The sequence below is a fragment of the Stomoxys calcitrans genome, chromosome 4, assembly GCF_963082655.1.
Source record: "Stomoxys calcitrans chromosome 4, idStoCalc2.1, whole genome shotgun sequence".
Classification (NCBI taxonomy): domain Eukaryota; kingdom Metazoa; phylum Arthropoda; class Insecta; order Diptera; family Muscidae; genus Stomoxys; species Stomoxys calcitrans.
The window spans coordinates 131,287,016-131,305,132 of record NC_081555.1 but is presented as its reverse complement, the minus strand read 5'-3'; the positions used below and the strand labels follow the sequence as shown (position 1 = coordinate 131,305,132).

Sequence of the window (18,117 nt, the reverse complement as noted above, 5' to 3'; positions counted from 1 at the left end):
TAGTCTTGACGCTCTGAGTCGATTTAGCCGTGTTCGTCCGTCCGTCCGTCTGTCGAAATCACCATAGCGGTCGAACGTATAAAGCTAGCCGCTATGAATTTGAGACAGATACTTACTTTTGATGTACGTCGTTGAGGATTTCGAATGGGCCATATCGGTTCAGATTTAGATATAACTCCCATATAAACCGATATCTCGACTTGACTTCTTGAGTCCTCACAAGCCGCAATTTGTGTCCGACTTGACTGAAATTTTGCATGTAGTGTTCTGTTTTGACTCCCAACAACTGTGTCAAGTACGGTCCAAATCGGTCTATAGCATTATATAGCTCCCATATAAACCGATCTCCCGATTTGACCTCTTGAGCCCCTGGAAGCCACAATTTGGCTGAAATTTTGCATGTAGTGTTCTGTTATGACCTCCAACCTATGCCAAGTACGGTCCAAATCGGTCAAGAAGCTTTCATTTTTGTTGGTTTAACAGAAGTTTGGTATGGAGAATAAAATTATGCCCTTCAACAAAATTTTTGTTTATATACATTTTTAGCAGAATCCATAATGGTGTATTCCCAAGATTTGGCCCGGTCGAACTTATCACGCTTCTACTTGTTTTGACAATAAAATTTTTGTCTTTATTTGATATTATTTTGAAACCCTCCACCATACGATGGGGGTATAGTAATTTCGTCATTCCGTTTCTAACCCCTCGAAATATCCGCCTGGGACCCCATATATATCGGTCCATGTTTTAATATAGCTGCCATATAAACCGATCTGGGATCTAGACTTCTTGAGCCGCTAGAGGGTGCAATTCTTATTCGATTTGGCTGAAATTTCGCATAAAGTGTTTTGCTGTGACTTTCAACATCTGTGCTAAGTATGGTCTAAATTGGTCCATAACCTGATATAGTTGCCATATAAACCGATCTGGGATCTAGACTTCTTGAGCCGCTAGAGGGCGCATTTCTTATTCGATTTGGCTGAAATTTCCCATAAAGGGTTTTGCTGTGACTTTTAACATCTGTGGTAAGTATGGTCTAAATTGGTCCATAACCTGATATAGCTGCCATATAAATCGTCTAGGATCTTGACTTCTTGAGCCTCTAGAGGGCGCAATTCTAATCCGATTTGGCTGAAATTTTGCATGAAGTGTTTTGTTATGACTTTCAACAACTGTGATGACTATGGTTCAAATCGGTTCATAACCTAATATAGCTGCCATGTAAGCCCATCTTGGATCTTGACTTCTTGAGCCACTAGAGGGCGCAATTCTCATCCGATTTGACTAACATTTTAGACGAGGTGTTTTGTTATGACTTCCAGCAACTGTGCTGATTATGGTTCGAATCGGTCAATAACCTGGTATAGCTGCCATATAAACCGATCTGATATCTTAACCTCTCAAATACTCTAGAGGGCGCAATTCTCATTCGATTTGGCTGAAAATTTCCATGAGGTGTTTTATTATGACGTCCAATAACTCTACTAAGTATAATTTAAATCGGTAAATAACCTAATATAGCTGCCATATAAACCGATCTGGGTTCTTGATATCTTAAGCCGCTAGAGGGCGCATCTCTTATCCAATTTGGCTGACATTTTGTACAATGGCTTCTCCCATGACCTTCAACATATGTGTCTAATAAGGCCCGAATCAATTTATTGCCTGATACGGCTCCCATATAAACCGATCGCACGATTTTGCTTCTTAAATCCCTATAAGGCGCAATTCTTATCCGAATGGACTGAAATATTACAGAATGACTTCTACTATGGTCAACATTCAATTTATCGTCCGAGTCGGACTATAACTTGATATAGCTCCAATAGCATAACAATTCTTATTCATTACTCTCTTGCCTTTACAGAGATACCGCGCAAAGAACTAGACAGATGCGATCTATGGTGTATGACACATAAGATTCGGCCCGGCCAAACTTAACACGCTCTTACTTGTTAGCAATCATAAACTGGCTATTTTGTGTAAAGTTTTGGCAGTACTAAAGCCGCTTTCACTCGTCTAAAAAACATCAGCAAAAGCTGATCGTTGTTAGTATCATAAAGCGGATAAATTGATAAACATTACAAGCATGATAAAACCGATACTCATTGCAAAGGATCTTCACATAATGGTTCCGCCCGCCGAACTTAAAGGGTGTTATACTTTTGTTTATTGATAAAAAACATTGATTCATTATCAATTGTCATTGTCATGACCGACTTTCCAAACTACCTTCGTCCATGTACTTCAAATGTTGGACAGATAACGCAAACCCAATATTCCTATCTCATTTTACTGATGCTTGCTTGTGTTTATGGACAATGTGAAGAGATTGTTAGATTGATTTTCAAAACTGTATTTTAAAATCAAATCAGTTTCAATTCATCTTCCACTCGAGGCGGTTACGTTTGCAACGGTTCGGAGTACTGTCAATTGCGTAAATAAAAAAACAAAAAAAAAAAAACTACAAGAATGTCTTGTCCCTACGCCTCAACGTTTAATGGGTGTGTTTTAGTCTACAATAAAAAAAATAAATAAAAAAAATTATTAAAAAAAAATTAAATAAAAAAAATAAATAAATAAAATTTTTTCTATTTCTAGTTATTTCTAGTTCTTCGTTATTTAAACATACAAATATTAAAAAATATACATTTAAAAAAAATTATGAAATAAAAAACAAAAACTTAATTTTGGCTGAAATGAGACTTAAAAAGTTGTTATTTTGTGTTTGCGTTTATACATATTTGTTTAAAAATTTCTAAACCACGACAATCTATCTCGATATTGGAATATGACCACCAGAGGGGTCAACGAAATAATGCGACACGACAATCTATCTCCATATTGGAATATACCCATCAGAAAGGTCAACGAAATAATGCGAAACGGAAACTTTAATGATAACCATCATAAGCCATAAAGAAAAAAAAAATATAAAATAAATAAACAAATAAACAAAAACAATCGAGAAATCCATATAAGTTCCTATCTTCACACCAAAAATTTAAAAGGTCGAAATATGTCAAGTTCGGCCGGGCCGTATGTTTGGAACCCACCACCATTGAATTTGTTAACCTTACATGAAATAAATTGTGTAGAAATCAGGCAAAAATTAAAGCTTCTAGGAACTAAACAAAGATAATCGAGAGATCGGCGGTTTATATTGGAGCTGTACCAGGTTAAAAACCGATTTGAACCGTGCGTAGCACAAGTTTTAGAAGTCGTTATAGAACAACACGTGCAAAACTTTTGACAAATTTGAAAAAAAATTGCGGCTTACAAAGACTCAAGCGGCGAAATCGGGAGATCGATTTATATGGGAGCTATATCAGGTTATAGACCGATATGAACGGTACTTGGCACGATTGTTGGAAGTCATAACATAATACTGCATGAAAAACTACAGCCAAAACGGACGAAAGTCTAGAAGCTAAAGAATTCTAATCGGGAGATCGATTTATATGGCGGCTATATCAGGTTATAGACGGATTTGAACCTTAATTGCCATAGTTGTTGCATCGTCTAGGGCTCAAGAAGTCAAATCAGGAGATCGGTTTATATGGCAGCTATATCATATTATAGACTAATTAAAATAATACTTGTGGGAAGTCGTACCAAAACGGCATGTGCAAAATTTCAGCCAAATCGGATAAGAATTGGCTTTCAGGGGAGCGAGATCTATGGCACGTTATAGACCGATTTCAACCATACTTTGCACGGTTGTTGGAAGTCGTAACAGAACACTACGTGCAAAATGTTAGACACGTCAGAACGCCTTCTGAGTTCCAAGATGTCAAACCGCAAGATCGGTTTAAATGGGAGCTAACCGGTTTGAACCATACTTTGCACAAGTGTTGGAAGTCGTAACCGAACACTACGTGCAAAATTTTAGTCCAATCTGAAAAAAATTGCGGTTTCTAGTAGCTCAAGAAGTCAAGCCAAAGGGCCACTTTATATGGGAGCTAAAACCAAATCTGAACCGATATGGCCCATTTGGTGTGAGTACCACACACACTGGAATTTTGAGGTCCGACCTGTGTGGTGTTCATAGCTGTCACGAGAAGTTTAGCTGCGAGCTACCGGGCGAGTCCACAGTTCGCAGATAGTGTAGTAGCTGCATGTAGTAGCGGACAATTTGCGATATCGAGCAGAGAGTCTCAGTGAGAGGCTGGGCGCCACCGGTCCTGATGATGCTCGATATGTCAAAGCGAGTTATTGGCTCATTTAAATAACCAATGGCCACCCTGTTCTAGTGGCGGTCGGTCCTTTGGACCCGAACGAGATTGCTCACATACAGGAGCTTGACAATGAAAATGTGGCTACAACAACAACAACATTTGGAAGCCCCCAACGAACCACACCAATAAAAACTATCTGTGCAAAATCTCAAGAGGCTAGCTTTACTCCTTCAATAGCTATTGAGATTTCGACAGACGGAGGGACGGAAGGAGAAACATGGCTAGATCCACTCAGAATGTTGAGACGATCAAGAATTTATATATACTATGGGGTAGCAGATCAATACTATGAGGTGTTACAAACGGAATGACTAGATAAGTATACCCCCTATGTGGTGGGTATAAAAAGTGAGAAAGTAGAACGAGATTAGTTCAGCTTTGATAAAGAGTAGGATATCCAACGAACCGCTCAAATACAAACAGCATGCCTATGTCAAGGGAAGGTTGGGGAAGACTGCCCTACACGAGGTTTGCATAAAATAGAAGATTGACATTGAGGGGGTTTTTAACAATGTACGGACCGAAAAACTGATCCAATCCTTAGACCAGTACCCGGTGGACTCGATCATTAGAGACAGGATAAATCATATGCTAAGGAACAGGTAGATAAATTATGTGCCCCATGGAATAAATGTAAGGGAGAAAGTGGCACAAGGTACGCCACAGGTGGGCATTTTATCATCACTCCAATGGGTGACCACCATAAATGACCTATTTCGGATGCTGACTGAGGAGGGATTCGAAACCGTCTGCTACGCAGACGATGTTATAATACTTCTAAGGAATAAGGATCTGAACCAGCTATGCAGAAGGGGCGAAACGGTCTTGCATATGGCATATGACTGAGCTGGATCCAGAGGTCTCAATGTTAACCCAGAGAAGACTGAAATATGCCTGTTTACAAGGAAGACGAAGGATTTCGATATCTCGCAAGGTCAAATACCTAGGTGTGATCTTGGATAGAAAACAGAATTGGAAGTATCACATTTAGGAGCGTACTGAGAAGGCTCACAGATGTTGGGCACCATGTAGACGGGCCGTAGGCTCGAAATGGGGCTTGAATCCGTGGATAATCCACAGGCTGAACAGAAGCGTGATTAGACCAATACTTACTTACGCCTCAGTAGTTTGGTGGACTGCTATAGAGAAAAAGTGCAACACAAGGACCATACAACAGATTCAGAGAACTTGTTGTCTTGGCATAGGCGGAGCGATGAGGACTACGCCCTCTACGGCACTGCAGACTATTCTAGATATCCGACTCTTTGATATACAGATTAAGTGTAAGGCAGCCACTGGGGCTACGAGATTTAGGGCGATAGGAGAATGGATTGAGGATGGGAGCAGCTCATATCATCGCGGTATAATTGAGGGGACGATAGGAAACCTGCCAGGAAGGAAAAAGGTTTCTGATCGGATACCTGAGATGAACCTTGAGGTCGAGTGCGAGGCACTGCTGCCAGCGACACAGTCTTAGATTGACGTAACCCTAGTATTGCCATCTGGAAGGTCATGTTACACGGATGGATCAAGGCTAGAGGACAGAGTAGGCCTGGGAATTTACATTGAGAACCCAGCGACTGAGATCTGTTTTAGACTGCCTGACCATAATACGGTCCTGCAGGCGGAGATTCGAGCGATCACGGAATGCGTGAAGTGGTGTGGTGCTAACAAGAGGACGTCGAGTCTGAACTTCTTTACCGACCGTAAAATGGCCATAAGGGCAATAACAACCAGGTAAGGTCACGAACAGTCTTGCAGTGTAAGAAGGAGATAAGGCCTTTTCTGAGGATGGCAAAATCCGCATCGTTTGGGTGCCGGGCCATAACGAAGTAAGGGGAATAAAAGGGCAGAAGATTTGGCGGTGAAGGCCAGAGGACTGTCGTCAATAAACTTGGTTAACCCGACGCCTTTTGGGTCGACGCAGTCCGAGTTAAGGGAGTGGGCGACGAATGCGCATGCAACATTGTGGAACAGCGAAACGATCGGTAGGACGACGAAAATCCTATGGGGGGATCCAGATCGTGAGAAGACGAGGCAATTACTGAAAGAAAGCAAGAAGGAGGTCAGTATAGCTATTGGTATCATGACGGGACACATAGGACTACGAGCTCACTTATGTAAAATCGGTGCAGCAAGTGATAGCATGTGTAGGGCATGCGGGGAAGATGATGAGACGTTGGAGCATTTCCTAAGTCATTGCCCGGCTTTCGCTTCTAACAGATACCGGCATTAAGGTGGGTTCGCGATACCAGCCATGAACCAACTTAAGGGAGTGGAATGGAAACAATCAAGAACAATCAGATACGACCAAGAGTGTCGTATCATGGCAAGAATGTGGCATATAGAGTAACCCTACAATCGGTAGCAACGCGCCAGATGAAGGAGAAGTATCGGGAGAAACGTCTATTCCGCAGAAAGAAAAAGGAAATGGAAAGTCGTGAGTGTAAGCGGATTGAGATGTACAGGAGTCAGAATGAAGTCCGGAAATTCTACCAAAGAATTAAACATCATACCGATGGCTTTGGTGCAGGCACATCCTCCTGCATAGACAAAGAAGGGAATCTGGTAACTGACACATATAACATGCTGAAGATATGGAAAGAACATTTTACCCAATTGCTAGTCTCCGACGTTGGCGGCAAAGAGGATACCGCAGGACCAATCAATGATGATGGTATAGAATGTTTACCTCCTACTCAGAATGAGGTTCAAGTAGCAGTGACTCTACAAAGAACAACAAGGCAGCAGGAGCCGACGGTTTACCCACTGAACTATTTAAGACCGGAGAAGACACGCTGATAAGGCGTAGACATCAGCTTATCTGGCTAGAAGAACGCAAACCCGATGATTGGAACCTCAGCATACTATGTCCCGTAGACAAAAAAGGAGACAAGACGGAATGTGTCATCTACAGGGAAATAAGTCTCCTCCCAATCGTATACAAGATACTCTCATGTGTACTGTGTGAAAGATTCAAATCTAAAGTCAATGAGATAATTGGGCCCTATCAATGCGGCTTTAGACCTTGTAAATCCACCCTAGACCAGATATTCACACTGCGCCAAATCCTGGAAAAGACCCGAGAAGGACAAATCAACACCTACCGTCTCTTTGTTGACTACGAAGCCACTTTCGATACACCTTTACGTTCAAAGGTATTTCAAGCCATGTGTGAGTTTGGTATCCCTGTAAAATTAATAAGAATAGGAAAGTATCTCTCCGAACCATTTAATACCAAACGAGGTTTCAGACAAGGAGACAGCCTATCGTGTGATCTCTTTAATATCCTACTGGAGAAGATAATACGAGATGCAGATGTGAATAGATATGGCACACCAATCACAAAAGAGCACATGCTACTCGCCTATGCCGACGACATCGATATCATAGGTCGGTCACCGGAAGTAGTAACTGCAGCCTTTGAAAGAATCGAAAGAGAGTCAGTGAAAATGGGTCTGGCAGTAAATGGTGATAAGACGAAATGGAAATGGAGCAGATAAAGAAAATGGAGAAATTTGAGAATCACAACTTTAAGATAGTCAGTAACTTTATCTACCTCGGCACCGCCGTAACCGAAACGAATGGTAACAGTTTTGAGATAAAGCGAAGAATTGTATTAGCAAACAGATGCTACTTTGGACTAAGTAAGCAGTTTAGAAACAAGGCCATCTCTCGACAGACGAAGATTACACTTTACAAGACACTGATACTACCTGTGCTGTTATAAGGTTCTGAAGCATGGGTACTTGTGAAAACAGATGAGGCAGTGCTTGGAATAGTTGAGAGAAAGATTCTTCATAAAATATATGGACCAGTATGCGTTAATGGAGAATATAGGCGACGTATGAACCACGAGCTGTATGAACTGTAGTCACGACTGCGTTGGCTAAGTCATGTTCCCAGAATGGATGAAGCAGCTTTAGCAAAGAAGTCTTTTGAAGGCAAACACGGTGGTACACGCAAACCGGGAAGACCAAAAGCCCTATGGAAAGATCAAGTGCTGGGAAACACCTCGAAACTTGGTGTCACAGATTTTAGAATGAGATCAGAAGATCGAGGCTCTTGGAACGCTAGCCTACGCTCGGCTAGTGAAACAAATGTTCTGTCATAACCAATTAAAGTAAAAGTAAAGTAATACAGAGCTATGTGCCATATCTGTCAGATTAATATATAGATCTAACATACACATATCGCTCTATTTGCACTTGTTAAGCCGAAGTTTTTACAATTTGTCACTGATTTTCCTGAAATTATTACCATCAAAACCACTGCAGAAAAGATATAGAGTTTATATATTGCTAATGCCCAATTTACATGTATAGCATAGGTTCAAGCTATTATACAATCGACGCCGCCCGACTTTTAAATTTCCTTACTGTTTTGTTTTGGTGTATTGATAACGTATTGTCACAAACAAAATAATTAACATTTTGACCTTGTGTTAGGTAGAGCTTTGTATTATGCCATTAAAAGTGCATAGGTACGTATGCCTGGTAATTGTGATGTAAGGGAAGTTTCCTCCCGTGTATGAAGTTAACATTTTTTATTTAACCAATTTATTACAAAACGGTTATTTGAAATTCTTTTTATACACTCCACTATGGGATGGGGGTATACTAATTTTGCTATGGTTTCCAGCGGGCTTAATAAGTATGGTTCAAATAAGTCCATAAACTGATATAGCTGCCTCCCGTTTTGAATTCTTGAGCCTCTAAAAAGGCGCAATTATTATACGAACCACATATGGCTTTGCAAAATACGAAGCGGATCTCGGTCAAAAGTGCACAGAATAAAAATTAAAGTCGAATATCTCCGATACCAGTGTAGATATTGTAGACCTCAAGCGGACTTTGTTGTAGGGATTTTCGAGTACTATCCAGTAAAAAAATGTTGGCAACCCAAAAAATTTTTCGAAATAACCCAACTTTAGGAGTCTTCCAAAAGGCGCCCAGACAATCTAGGGCCTTGAAATTTTGCAAATGATCTCTAACCATTTCAAAGACATATCTCTTCCCGTTCTCACACGGCATATTTTTTAACAGTTTTTTTCAATTTTCTCCCACTGTGGGACGTCGAAATGTTCATCTCATAAATTTATAGATCATAATGTTATTAAAACGGTCTTTCTAACGGAGCCTCTTAAAATTCGCTCAGTTGACTATGAATTGTAATTTAATTTTCTTTTTTTTTCTCTTCTTCTATAGAGCAGAACACGATGACAAAGCCGTGCCGCTTAATACAGAAGTGGGAAAAATTTATGGCGAATATTTGATGCTAGACAATCTCCTTAGTGCCCAGTGCATGTCTTCAAATGTGCACGATGAACATTTGTTTATAATCACTCACCAAGGTAAATTAATAACAAAAAACTCTTTGTGATAAAAATGAATATCACAATTTCCCTTTTTATTCTTCTTCTTAATTTTCTTTTGTTCTTTTCTTCAGCCTATGAACTTTGGTTTAAGCAAATCATTTTCGAATTCGATTCCATACGAGAAATGTTGAATAGTGAAATAATTGAAGAAACCAAAACATTGGAGATATTGAAACGCCTCAATAGAGTGGTCATGATACTGAAGGTATGTGTTCTTTAAAAAACCTTCTAAAATGTTAAAACTTAAAAAATATGTCATATTGTTTAAGCTCTTGGTCGATCAAGTGCCGATTCTGGAAACTATGACCCCCTTGGATTTCATGGACTTCCGCAATAATCTGTCCCCAGCCTCAGGATTTCAAAGTTTACAATTTCGTTTGATCGAGAATAAGTTGGGTGTTAAATCGGAACATCGTGTTAAATATAATCAAAAATATTCCGAAGCTTTTGGAAATAATACAGCATCGATAAATGCCATCATCGAATCGGAATCTGAACCATCTCTCTTGGAATTGATAGAGAAATGGTTGGAACGAACTCCAGGTTTGGAAGAGACAGGCTTTAATTTCTGGCATAAATTTCAAGTCAGCGTTGATAAGTTTTTGCAAGATCAAGTGAAGAGTGCCATGGTAAGGGTGTTACAAAGAAATTAAAAACAAATCTAAACCACTGTCTCGTTTTCGTTTTTTAGAGTGAACAAGTGGAAAATGCCAAAAATTATCGCCTTATGGATATTGAAAAACGTCGTGAGGTTTATCGCAGCATTTTTGATCCAGCCATTCATGAAGCCATGGTCTCACGTGGTGATCGCCGTTTTAGTCACAAAGCTTTGCAAGGCGCGATTATGATCACTTTCTATCGTGATGAACCTCGCTTCAGTCAACCACATCAATTGTTGACTCTATTGATGGATATTGACTCATTGATCACCAAATGGAGATGTAAGTAGACAGACGAACGAAAAGGACAGAAAAAGCAAAGATGCATGGATGAATGGAAGGTAGAGCAAATAGGAAAACGAATTGTTACAGAAAGTTGAAACTCATTAATTTTAGCGAAATTGGGTGGTAGATGCGCCTTTTAAAGGCCTAAGACTTTGTATCAGGGATCAGTCTTCATGGTAGATATATCCAAAAATGGTCCGATCTGATCAATATATATCGATACATGTGTGAACATTCCATTAAGGAACAATGGCAAAGGAAAAGGAAAGTGAATTTTTTTATTGAACTATGTTTTCCCGTTGGCTACCTGTTGGGGATGATTTTGTTACAGAAACTACATTTATGACGGGTCAAGAATTTGCATATTTTGACAAATTTGTAATGTACACTTGCTAACTCAGGTAAAAAGCCACCGTAAATAAGATACTCCCATTGGAAAATGCGTAGTATAAATAGGTGTTCATTGATCGATTTGTATCATACAACAAGTTGAGACAAACCTGAATAAAGGCAAGGCATTTTCCATTCAAGTCATTGAACACAATACAACATATGATTCAAGAAGAGTTCTTTGAACATGAAGAAGAACGAGAAAACCTGGACAAAGAACCTAGCCCAGTTTCAAGCACCATCGAGAAGGGTCAATTTGGCAATGGACCATTAAGTGTACCGAGTCACATACCCCAAAAAAACCATGTCAATGGACGCTTCAAATTTCTTAAGTCCACTATCAAAGAAGGAGAATGAGGATCGATATAATTACTATAGAGCTTAAGTCCCATTGAATTGAACTTCCGCATACATGAAGCCTTTTGTGCAAAACTAACAAAACTTCTAAAAGACAACGAGCGCTGCAGTAAAAAACAAAACTTTGTTTTTCAAGTTTTTTTGCCTCTTAGGGCGAACATCATTTTAATTTTACAATTTTCATTTGTTTCTCTTTCGAGACGAACTCAATGATCGGAGATTTTTTTGCAATGGAAAAGGAAAGCCAGAGATCACATGTGACGCGTTTCGTCATTTGGTTAGAATAACTCATCGGCCATATTAGGTGTGAAGGCTTCAAGGGCCGTACGTGGGCAAGTTGTATTTATATCGCCTTTATAGCGCCTCTTCGACAACCCTTTCTTGTAGCTATTCCTTTCCCAAAAGTCTTCACACCAAAAATAGCCGAGGAGTTATTCAAACCAAATGACGAAACGCGTCCCAAAGTGGTTGTTGTGTGTGGTGATCTCTGGGTCTCTTTTTCCAACGCAAAAAAAAAATCCGATCATCAAAATATGAAACAGAGATATGAGGTTGTAAAAAAGTCATCACCCTTATGTTTATATGACAGCTTTATCGAAGTATAGTCCACACTTGGCAGAGATGTAGAGACCCAACTCACTGTTCTTAATTTCAGCTACATCGCGTAATACATGTGCCTCTCTCTTGAGGGCCTAATACTTTGAATCAGGCTATCAGTCTTCAAAGTATATTGATCCAAATATGGATCATACCCGACACTTATGTCGAGGAGTATAATAAAACTCACATGTGATCACATATGATCCGGACTGAACAATGTTCACTACCTTCTTAACGCTCTTATATTTTTTATTTGAGCCCTATATTCCAGTGGTCGGTACATAATTTCTGTTTTGATAGAGTTTTAAGATGGGGATATTTCGCCCAGAATGTGAATATCGAATTCGTGTCATTGAAGCGAAGAGGTAAACAAGTCCGCCAATGATGCTAAACGCGTGAATTCAAATCCTGGCGACAGTATTGAAAAATTTAAATGGTGATTATCCCCTCCTTATGTAAGCGACATTTGTGAGGTACTATGTCATGCAAAGAAAATATGTAAAAAGGAGGTCCTTTATAATTGGTCCAGGACTCATTGACATGTGATAAGTTGGCCCCTGTTAATGAAATGTTTATGGGCAAATTTTTGTTATACTCCCTTATACCTTTCTTTGGACTCCTTTGGGGTGTATTTTGGGGGTGAGGTGGCCACCCAGACAGTTGTTTCATTCCTGATTCATTTCTGCCCTATATTGTTGTGATTGGTCAATGTATCCATTTGACAGGGAGTGCTTTTTGAGGATGGAATGGTACCTCAGACATTTCGCCCAAATATGGATGTCAAGTTCGTGCTCTACTACCAAATACCTTTCATATAAGCCCACAATTGCCATGGTCGATAAATATGTGCGGATTAGAGGACATTTTGGGGCCGCTACTTTGCCCTAAAAATAGTTATCAAATTCATCTTTACTCCCGAAACATCTCATTTGAGCCACAAATTGATATGTTCGGGATATATGTGCTTTGGGCCTTACTCACGAACACTGGTCCCCAAAAGTGGATTCTTTTTCTACTCTCAAATACCTTTCATTTGAATCTCATATGGTCATGATGGGTCAAATAACCTATTTGAGGTGTTTTAAGGAGGTTAAGCGCCACCAAAATAAACTTAACAATAATTTTGGTGTCATTTTCGTAATCTACTCCCAAATTGCTTTCATTTGAGTCCCATATAGCAATGATCGGCTAATATGCTTTATGGGGTTTTTGGGAGTGGAGACACCTCCCATTACATCAACTTAATTTTTGTTTGTCATATCCGTAATCTACTCCCGAATACCTTTCATTTGAGTCCCATATCAACTTGAAGTCCAATATGTCTGCTTGGGGTAGTTTTCGGGTTGGGGCGGCCGGATGGGTACTTAGACTCAAATTTTAAGACCATATTCGCATTCTACTCTCCTTTAATATGATTTGGCTGAAATTTGGGCCTAAACCCCTATCTTATGACTTACAACATCAGTGCCAAGCTGGGTTAATATGGAGATATAGGCCTCCCTAAGTACCGATAACCCGATATGACTTCTTGAGACCAAAATTGTTCAAATTCCCAATCCGTTATAAGGGTACGTTTTTAGAGAAAGCCATGCCGGTGGGTACGAAAGATTCAGCTCGGCCGAACTTAGCACGCTTTTACTTGTTTGTATTTTGCTGCGTCCATTACGCTATAAATAAAACAAAACAAGTAAAAAGGCATCAAGTTCGGTCTGGCCGAACTTTGTGTAAACCACCTTCCATCATAATCCGATGAAAAATTCATAATTTATGTCCCCATAGCAGCTATATCGAAATATGGTCCGACCAAATGGACCAAATTCGGCACGAACGCCGAGTGGTCTAATAAGCAAAAGTTACAGTTCAATTTTGTAGAACAAAATATTTGCCTTTTTGGTAGCCATAACTAAATATAGACCGATCTGAACCTGAAAAGCCTAACATAAGTCACTGTGTCAAATTTCAGAGAAATCGGATAACAAATACGCCATTTGTGGGGCCAAGACCTTAAATCGAGAGATATATTCAAATCTGGACCGATCTGGGCCGTCTTCAAGAAGGATATGGAGGGGCCTAGCACCATTCACTGTGCTCAATATCAGCGAAATCGGACAATACATGCGCCTTTATTAATCAAGACTTACATGACTAGATCGTGATAGATTTTTACGACGATCATGAATATATATACTTTATAGGGTGGGAAATAGATATTTCTGATGGAGGTCAAATAAAAAGTCATCGGGAAAACTTAAGCTTAATCGGATAAGAATTTTATATATATTCTCATAAATGTAGGTCGGCTGGGATTGTAAATAACCCAAATTGGTCCACGTTATACATCTTTAGCCTTTAGGGGACGCAATGCTTAACATATATGGTTGAAATTTTACACGATGATTTTTTATGACCTCCAAAAGTCGTACTTACTATGGTTTGAATCGGTCCAAAACCTGATATAGCTCGTATACAAAGCGATCTCCAGTATATACTTCTTGAGCCTCAAGAGGGCGCCTCTAAGCATAGTTAGTACATCTTTTGGAGGACATAAAAAGGTCATCGTGCGAAATTTCAGCCAAATAGATTAAGAATTGCAACCTCAGAAGTTCAAGATGTATATTTGCGAGTTCGGTTTATACGGGAGTTATACCTAAACGTGGACCAATTTGACCCATTTACAATTTCAACCGACTAACATTAATAAGAGGCAACTGTGCAAATTTGCATCTAGCTTTGCTCCTTCGAAAGGTAACGTACTATCGACAGACGGACGGACGGCCATGGCTAGATCGACTTAAAATGTCATCATGATCGGGAATATGTTTATATCATTTATGTCATCATAGACGAATATTTCAATTTGTTACAAACAGAATGACGAAATTCGAATACCCCCATCCTATGGCGGAGGGTATAAAACTGAAAATCGAACCACTAATGCCTTCGTAAATCGCAAACTAATGCCTTCGTAAATCGCAGTCTCGGGCAAAATCACAATAATAAAAATTAAAAATCGAATATCTCCTAAACCAAAAGTTATATTGTGGACCCAATTCTAACCTGCCATGAGGGGCCCGGACTTCCTACATTCTGGAAATTTTAGCACGCGATCTGCATATGATCTCAGTAACACTTCAGCCCTACCCATTTATTTTTTATTAGTTTTTTCGATTTTATGACGATGTACAACGTAGTTTTTATCTCAGCTCATTCTGAAAAGGCAGAACGGGCGGATATCCTATGGTGGAGAGAGATTCAAGTTTAAGCGAATTTATAAAGGATCTTCTCTTTCTAACCGAGCCCGAATGGCATGCCGCAGTGCGACTCCTCTTTGGGGAAAAGTTTTAACATGGAAGCATGGTACCTCACAAATATTGCCAGTATAGGGAGGACATAACCACCGCTGACATACTTTTCTAATGTTCTTGCCTGTATTGGTATACAGGCCAGTCCAGCATCATAGACGGACATGCTTATCTCTGCGCTACTATGGCCTCCATTTATGAGCTTAAGACATTAAATCAGCAGATAGGCCTAAGTCATCTACGAATTTAACCTGCCTATGGTTAAACACGTACGTGTTTAGGTTCAACGTGCAAAGGTTCAACTTAAAATGTTTTTTTTTATTTAAAGACATAATCGTGACTGCAACAGACAGACCGACGGGCTTGGCTAGATTATTACAATGACCAACAATATATGAGGCATTCTCTGGAAGAAAACCCTTAAAAAATGTCTACTTATGGGAATTATCTATGTACCGCCACTTTAACTTTACAACAAATCAAAAAATTTAACGACGCCCAAAGAGTTTGTTTCGCAGCATTTCCTTAATATTAAAATTATGTGACACAAAATTAAAAAAAAAAATATTCATTAAAATTAAATATTATTTTATTTTTTTTTTTTTAATTTCATAAAAAACATTCGGTATTTTCTAGATAACCACGTCATTATGGTTCAACGTATGATTGGCTCCCAACAATTGGGTACCGGTGGCTCTTCGGGCTATCAATACTTGAGATCCACCCTAAGGTAATTGTTATCAAATAAAAATCTAAACCTAGTACCATAACTTAAGTCTTTTTAAAATTTTATTTAATTGCAGTGATCGCTATAAGGTTTTCTTGGATTTATTCAACTTGTCTACCTTCTTGATACCACGCGAAGCCATACCACCACTGGATGATTCCATAAGACGTGCTTTAATTAACTAAATAAGCCAATGATATGGAACAAGGTCCAAAAACACAAACGAATTCAGAAAAAATAATCCCAACAATGTAATAATTAAAAAAATGGTAAAAATAAAAAAACAAACATAATTTGCTCAAGAATGAAGAAAAATATTTTTTTACAAATTTAAAATGTTTTAAAAAAAAATTTTGGAGAAAAGGATTCAAAATAAACTTCATAAAAGTTTTTATGTCTTTAAGAGTTTTAATGTCATAAAAGTTTAATGTCCTTATGTCCAGCTCTTAGGGTGGCGTAGGTCAGAAACTTATACAGCAGTCCTCGCATATCTTTTATTCAATGTGCCCTACTATGATTATACGACGGCTGCGATATAAGTTTCTGGCCGAAGCCACACTAAGTGTTGCCAGGTGCAATCTGACATTTTTATTGGAAAGTTTGACATTTTCTAGCATAATTGTACTAAGAACGTTTCGACGTACGACCATCATTTATGTTGTTCACAATGCACTATTATCTCAACCCTCTGTTTTTCTGGCCAAAACTATTTTATAATTTTATTTGTAACTGTAAAGTCTTTATAACTTTAAAACTACATAACTGATTGTTTTACAATCTTCTAAAGATTTGAAATTTTATTATAAGGCCTGAAATTTATATTGCAGCCCCGTAGTAGTAGGAGGAATTGATGGTGTAAGGTGTTACACATTCGGTTCCGCTAGACTTTTGCCTTTCCTTATTTGCTGAAGGCTGTACTGATCTTTTTCTTTTTATACCCTGGGGGGTTTACCCTTGTACCCTTTTTATAGGATGGGGGTATACTAATTTCGTCATTCCATTTGTAACACCTGGAAATATTCGTCTAAGACCCCAAAATAGTGTATAAATCGATTCTTCATCGTCATGACATTTTTAGTAAAACTAGCCATGTCCGTCCGTCAATCTGTCGAAAGCACGCTAACGTTCGAAGTGGTAAAACTAGGCGCTAGAGGGCGCAATTATTTTTCGATTTGACTGATATTTAACTACTAACAACTGCTCCAAGTATGTTTCAAATCGGTTGATAAACTGATATAGCTCCCATATAAACCGATTTCAGATCTTGAATTCTCGAGCCTCTAGAGGGCATAGTTACTATCTGACTTCCCTGAAAATTTGCATGAAGTGTTTTGGTTTGACCATCAACAACCCAAATCTGTCCATTACCTAATAAAGCCGCCAGAGGGCGCAGTTATTAACCGATGTGGCTGAAATTTTGCATGAGGTGGTTTGTTTTGACTTCCAACAACTGTGCTAAGTGTGGTGTAAATCGGTTCGCACCCTGATATAGCTCGCATATAAATCGATCTTCCGAATTTATTGCTTAACCCTCTTTAGGAGGCAATTCTTATCCGATTTCTCTGAAATTTTGCACAATGAATTCCACTTTGGTCGCCAACAGCCAAAACAAGTATGGCTCCAATCGGTTCATAACTTGGTATAGCTCAAATAGCATAGCAATTCTTATTTATTATCCATTGTTTGCCTATAGAGAGATGTCGGTGAAAAAACTTGACAAACGCGATCTATGGTGGAGGGTATATAAGATTCGGCCCGGCCGAACTTAGCACGCTTATACTTATTATTCACTGTGCCCCAGTACGCCGTCTTAAAGGGATTCGCTTTTCTTAAGTCTATTGATGTCAATCTTCTGTCAAGTTTACTGCTAGCTATAGTCTGTCACCCAAACGAGGCAGATTTTACTATTATGTGAATGGTAGGTGTTTATCTCGCTCTCACACCTAATATTCCCTTTACACTTTAAAAATCTTTACTTATTCGTAAAGATTTTTACAATATAGTAAAGCGCATTCGAACTTAAGTGTCATCTCAGGTATTCGTCTCCCCGGTTATCTTGGGGACTGCTTCTACCATATATCTATTTTCCTATCGCCTCAAGTCTCAAAGCCGCAGTGGCTGCCTCTTACTTGACTTAGAGGTCTGTTTTTTGTACATCCAGAATAATCTACAGAGGCATTGT

The 18,117-nt window shown here is 39.1% G+C and overlaps 1 protein-coding gene across 1 annotated transcript; it reads left to right on the top strand.

Moving 5' to 3' along the window:
• Window positions 1-2,371: 2,371 nt before the first annotated feature.
• LOC106082625 (tryptophan 2,3-dioxygenase) lies at window positions 2,372-16,325 on the top strand. Its single transcript, XM_013245247.2, has 7 exons — window positions 2,372-2,504; window positions 9,446-9,591; window positions 9,687-9,820; window positions 9,885-10,244; window positions 10,307-10,556; window positions 15,845-15,938; window positions 16,012-16,325. Exons 1-7 carry the CDS (start codon window positions 2,473-2,475, stop codon window positions 16,118-16,120), a joined length of 1,125 nt encoding a protein of 374 aa, XP_013100701.1. The 5' UTR covers window positions 2,372-2,472; the 3' UTR covers window positions 16,121-16,325.
• Window positions 16,326-18,117: the final 1,792 nt, after the last annotated feature.

What these genes read in the sequence shown, in the direction of transcription:
- LOC106082625 (XM_013245247.2), top strand. Translation starts at nt 2,473, where the DNA reads ATGTCTTGTCCCTACGCCTCAACGTTTAATGG. An exon ending in ATCAAGTGAAGAGTGCCATG is followed by an intron (nt 10,245 to 10,306) that starts GTAAGGGTGTTA and finishes TTCGTTTTTTAG; the next exon opens with AGTGAACAAGTGGAAAATGC. An exon ending in ATTGATCACCAAATGGAGAT is followed by an intron (nt 10,557 to 15,844) that starts GTAAGTAGACAG and finishes GGTATTTTCTAG; the next exon opens with ATAACCACGTCATTATGGTT.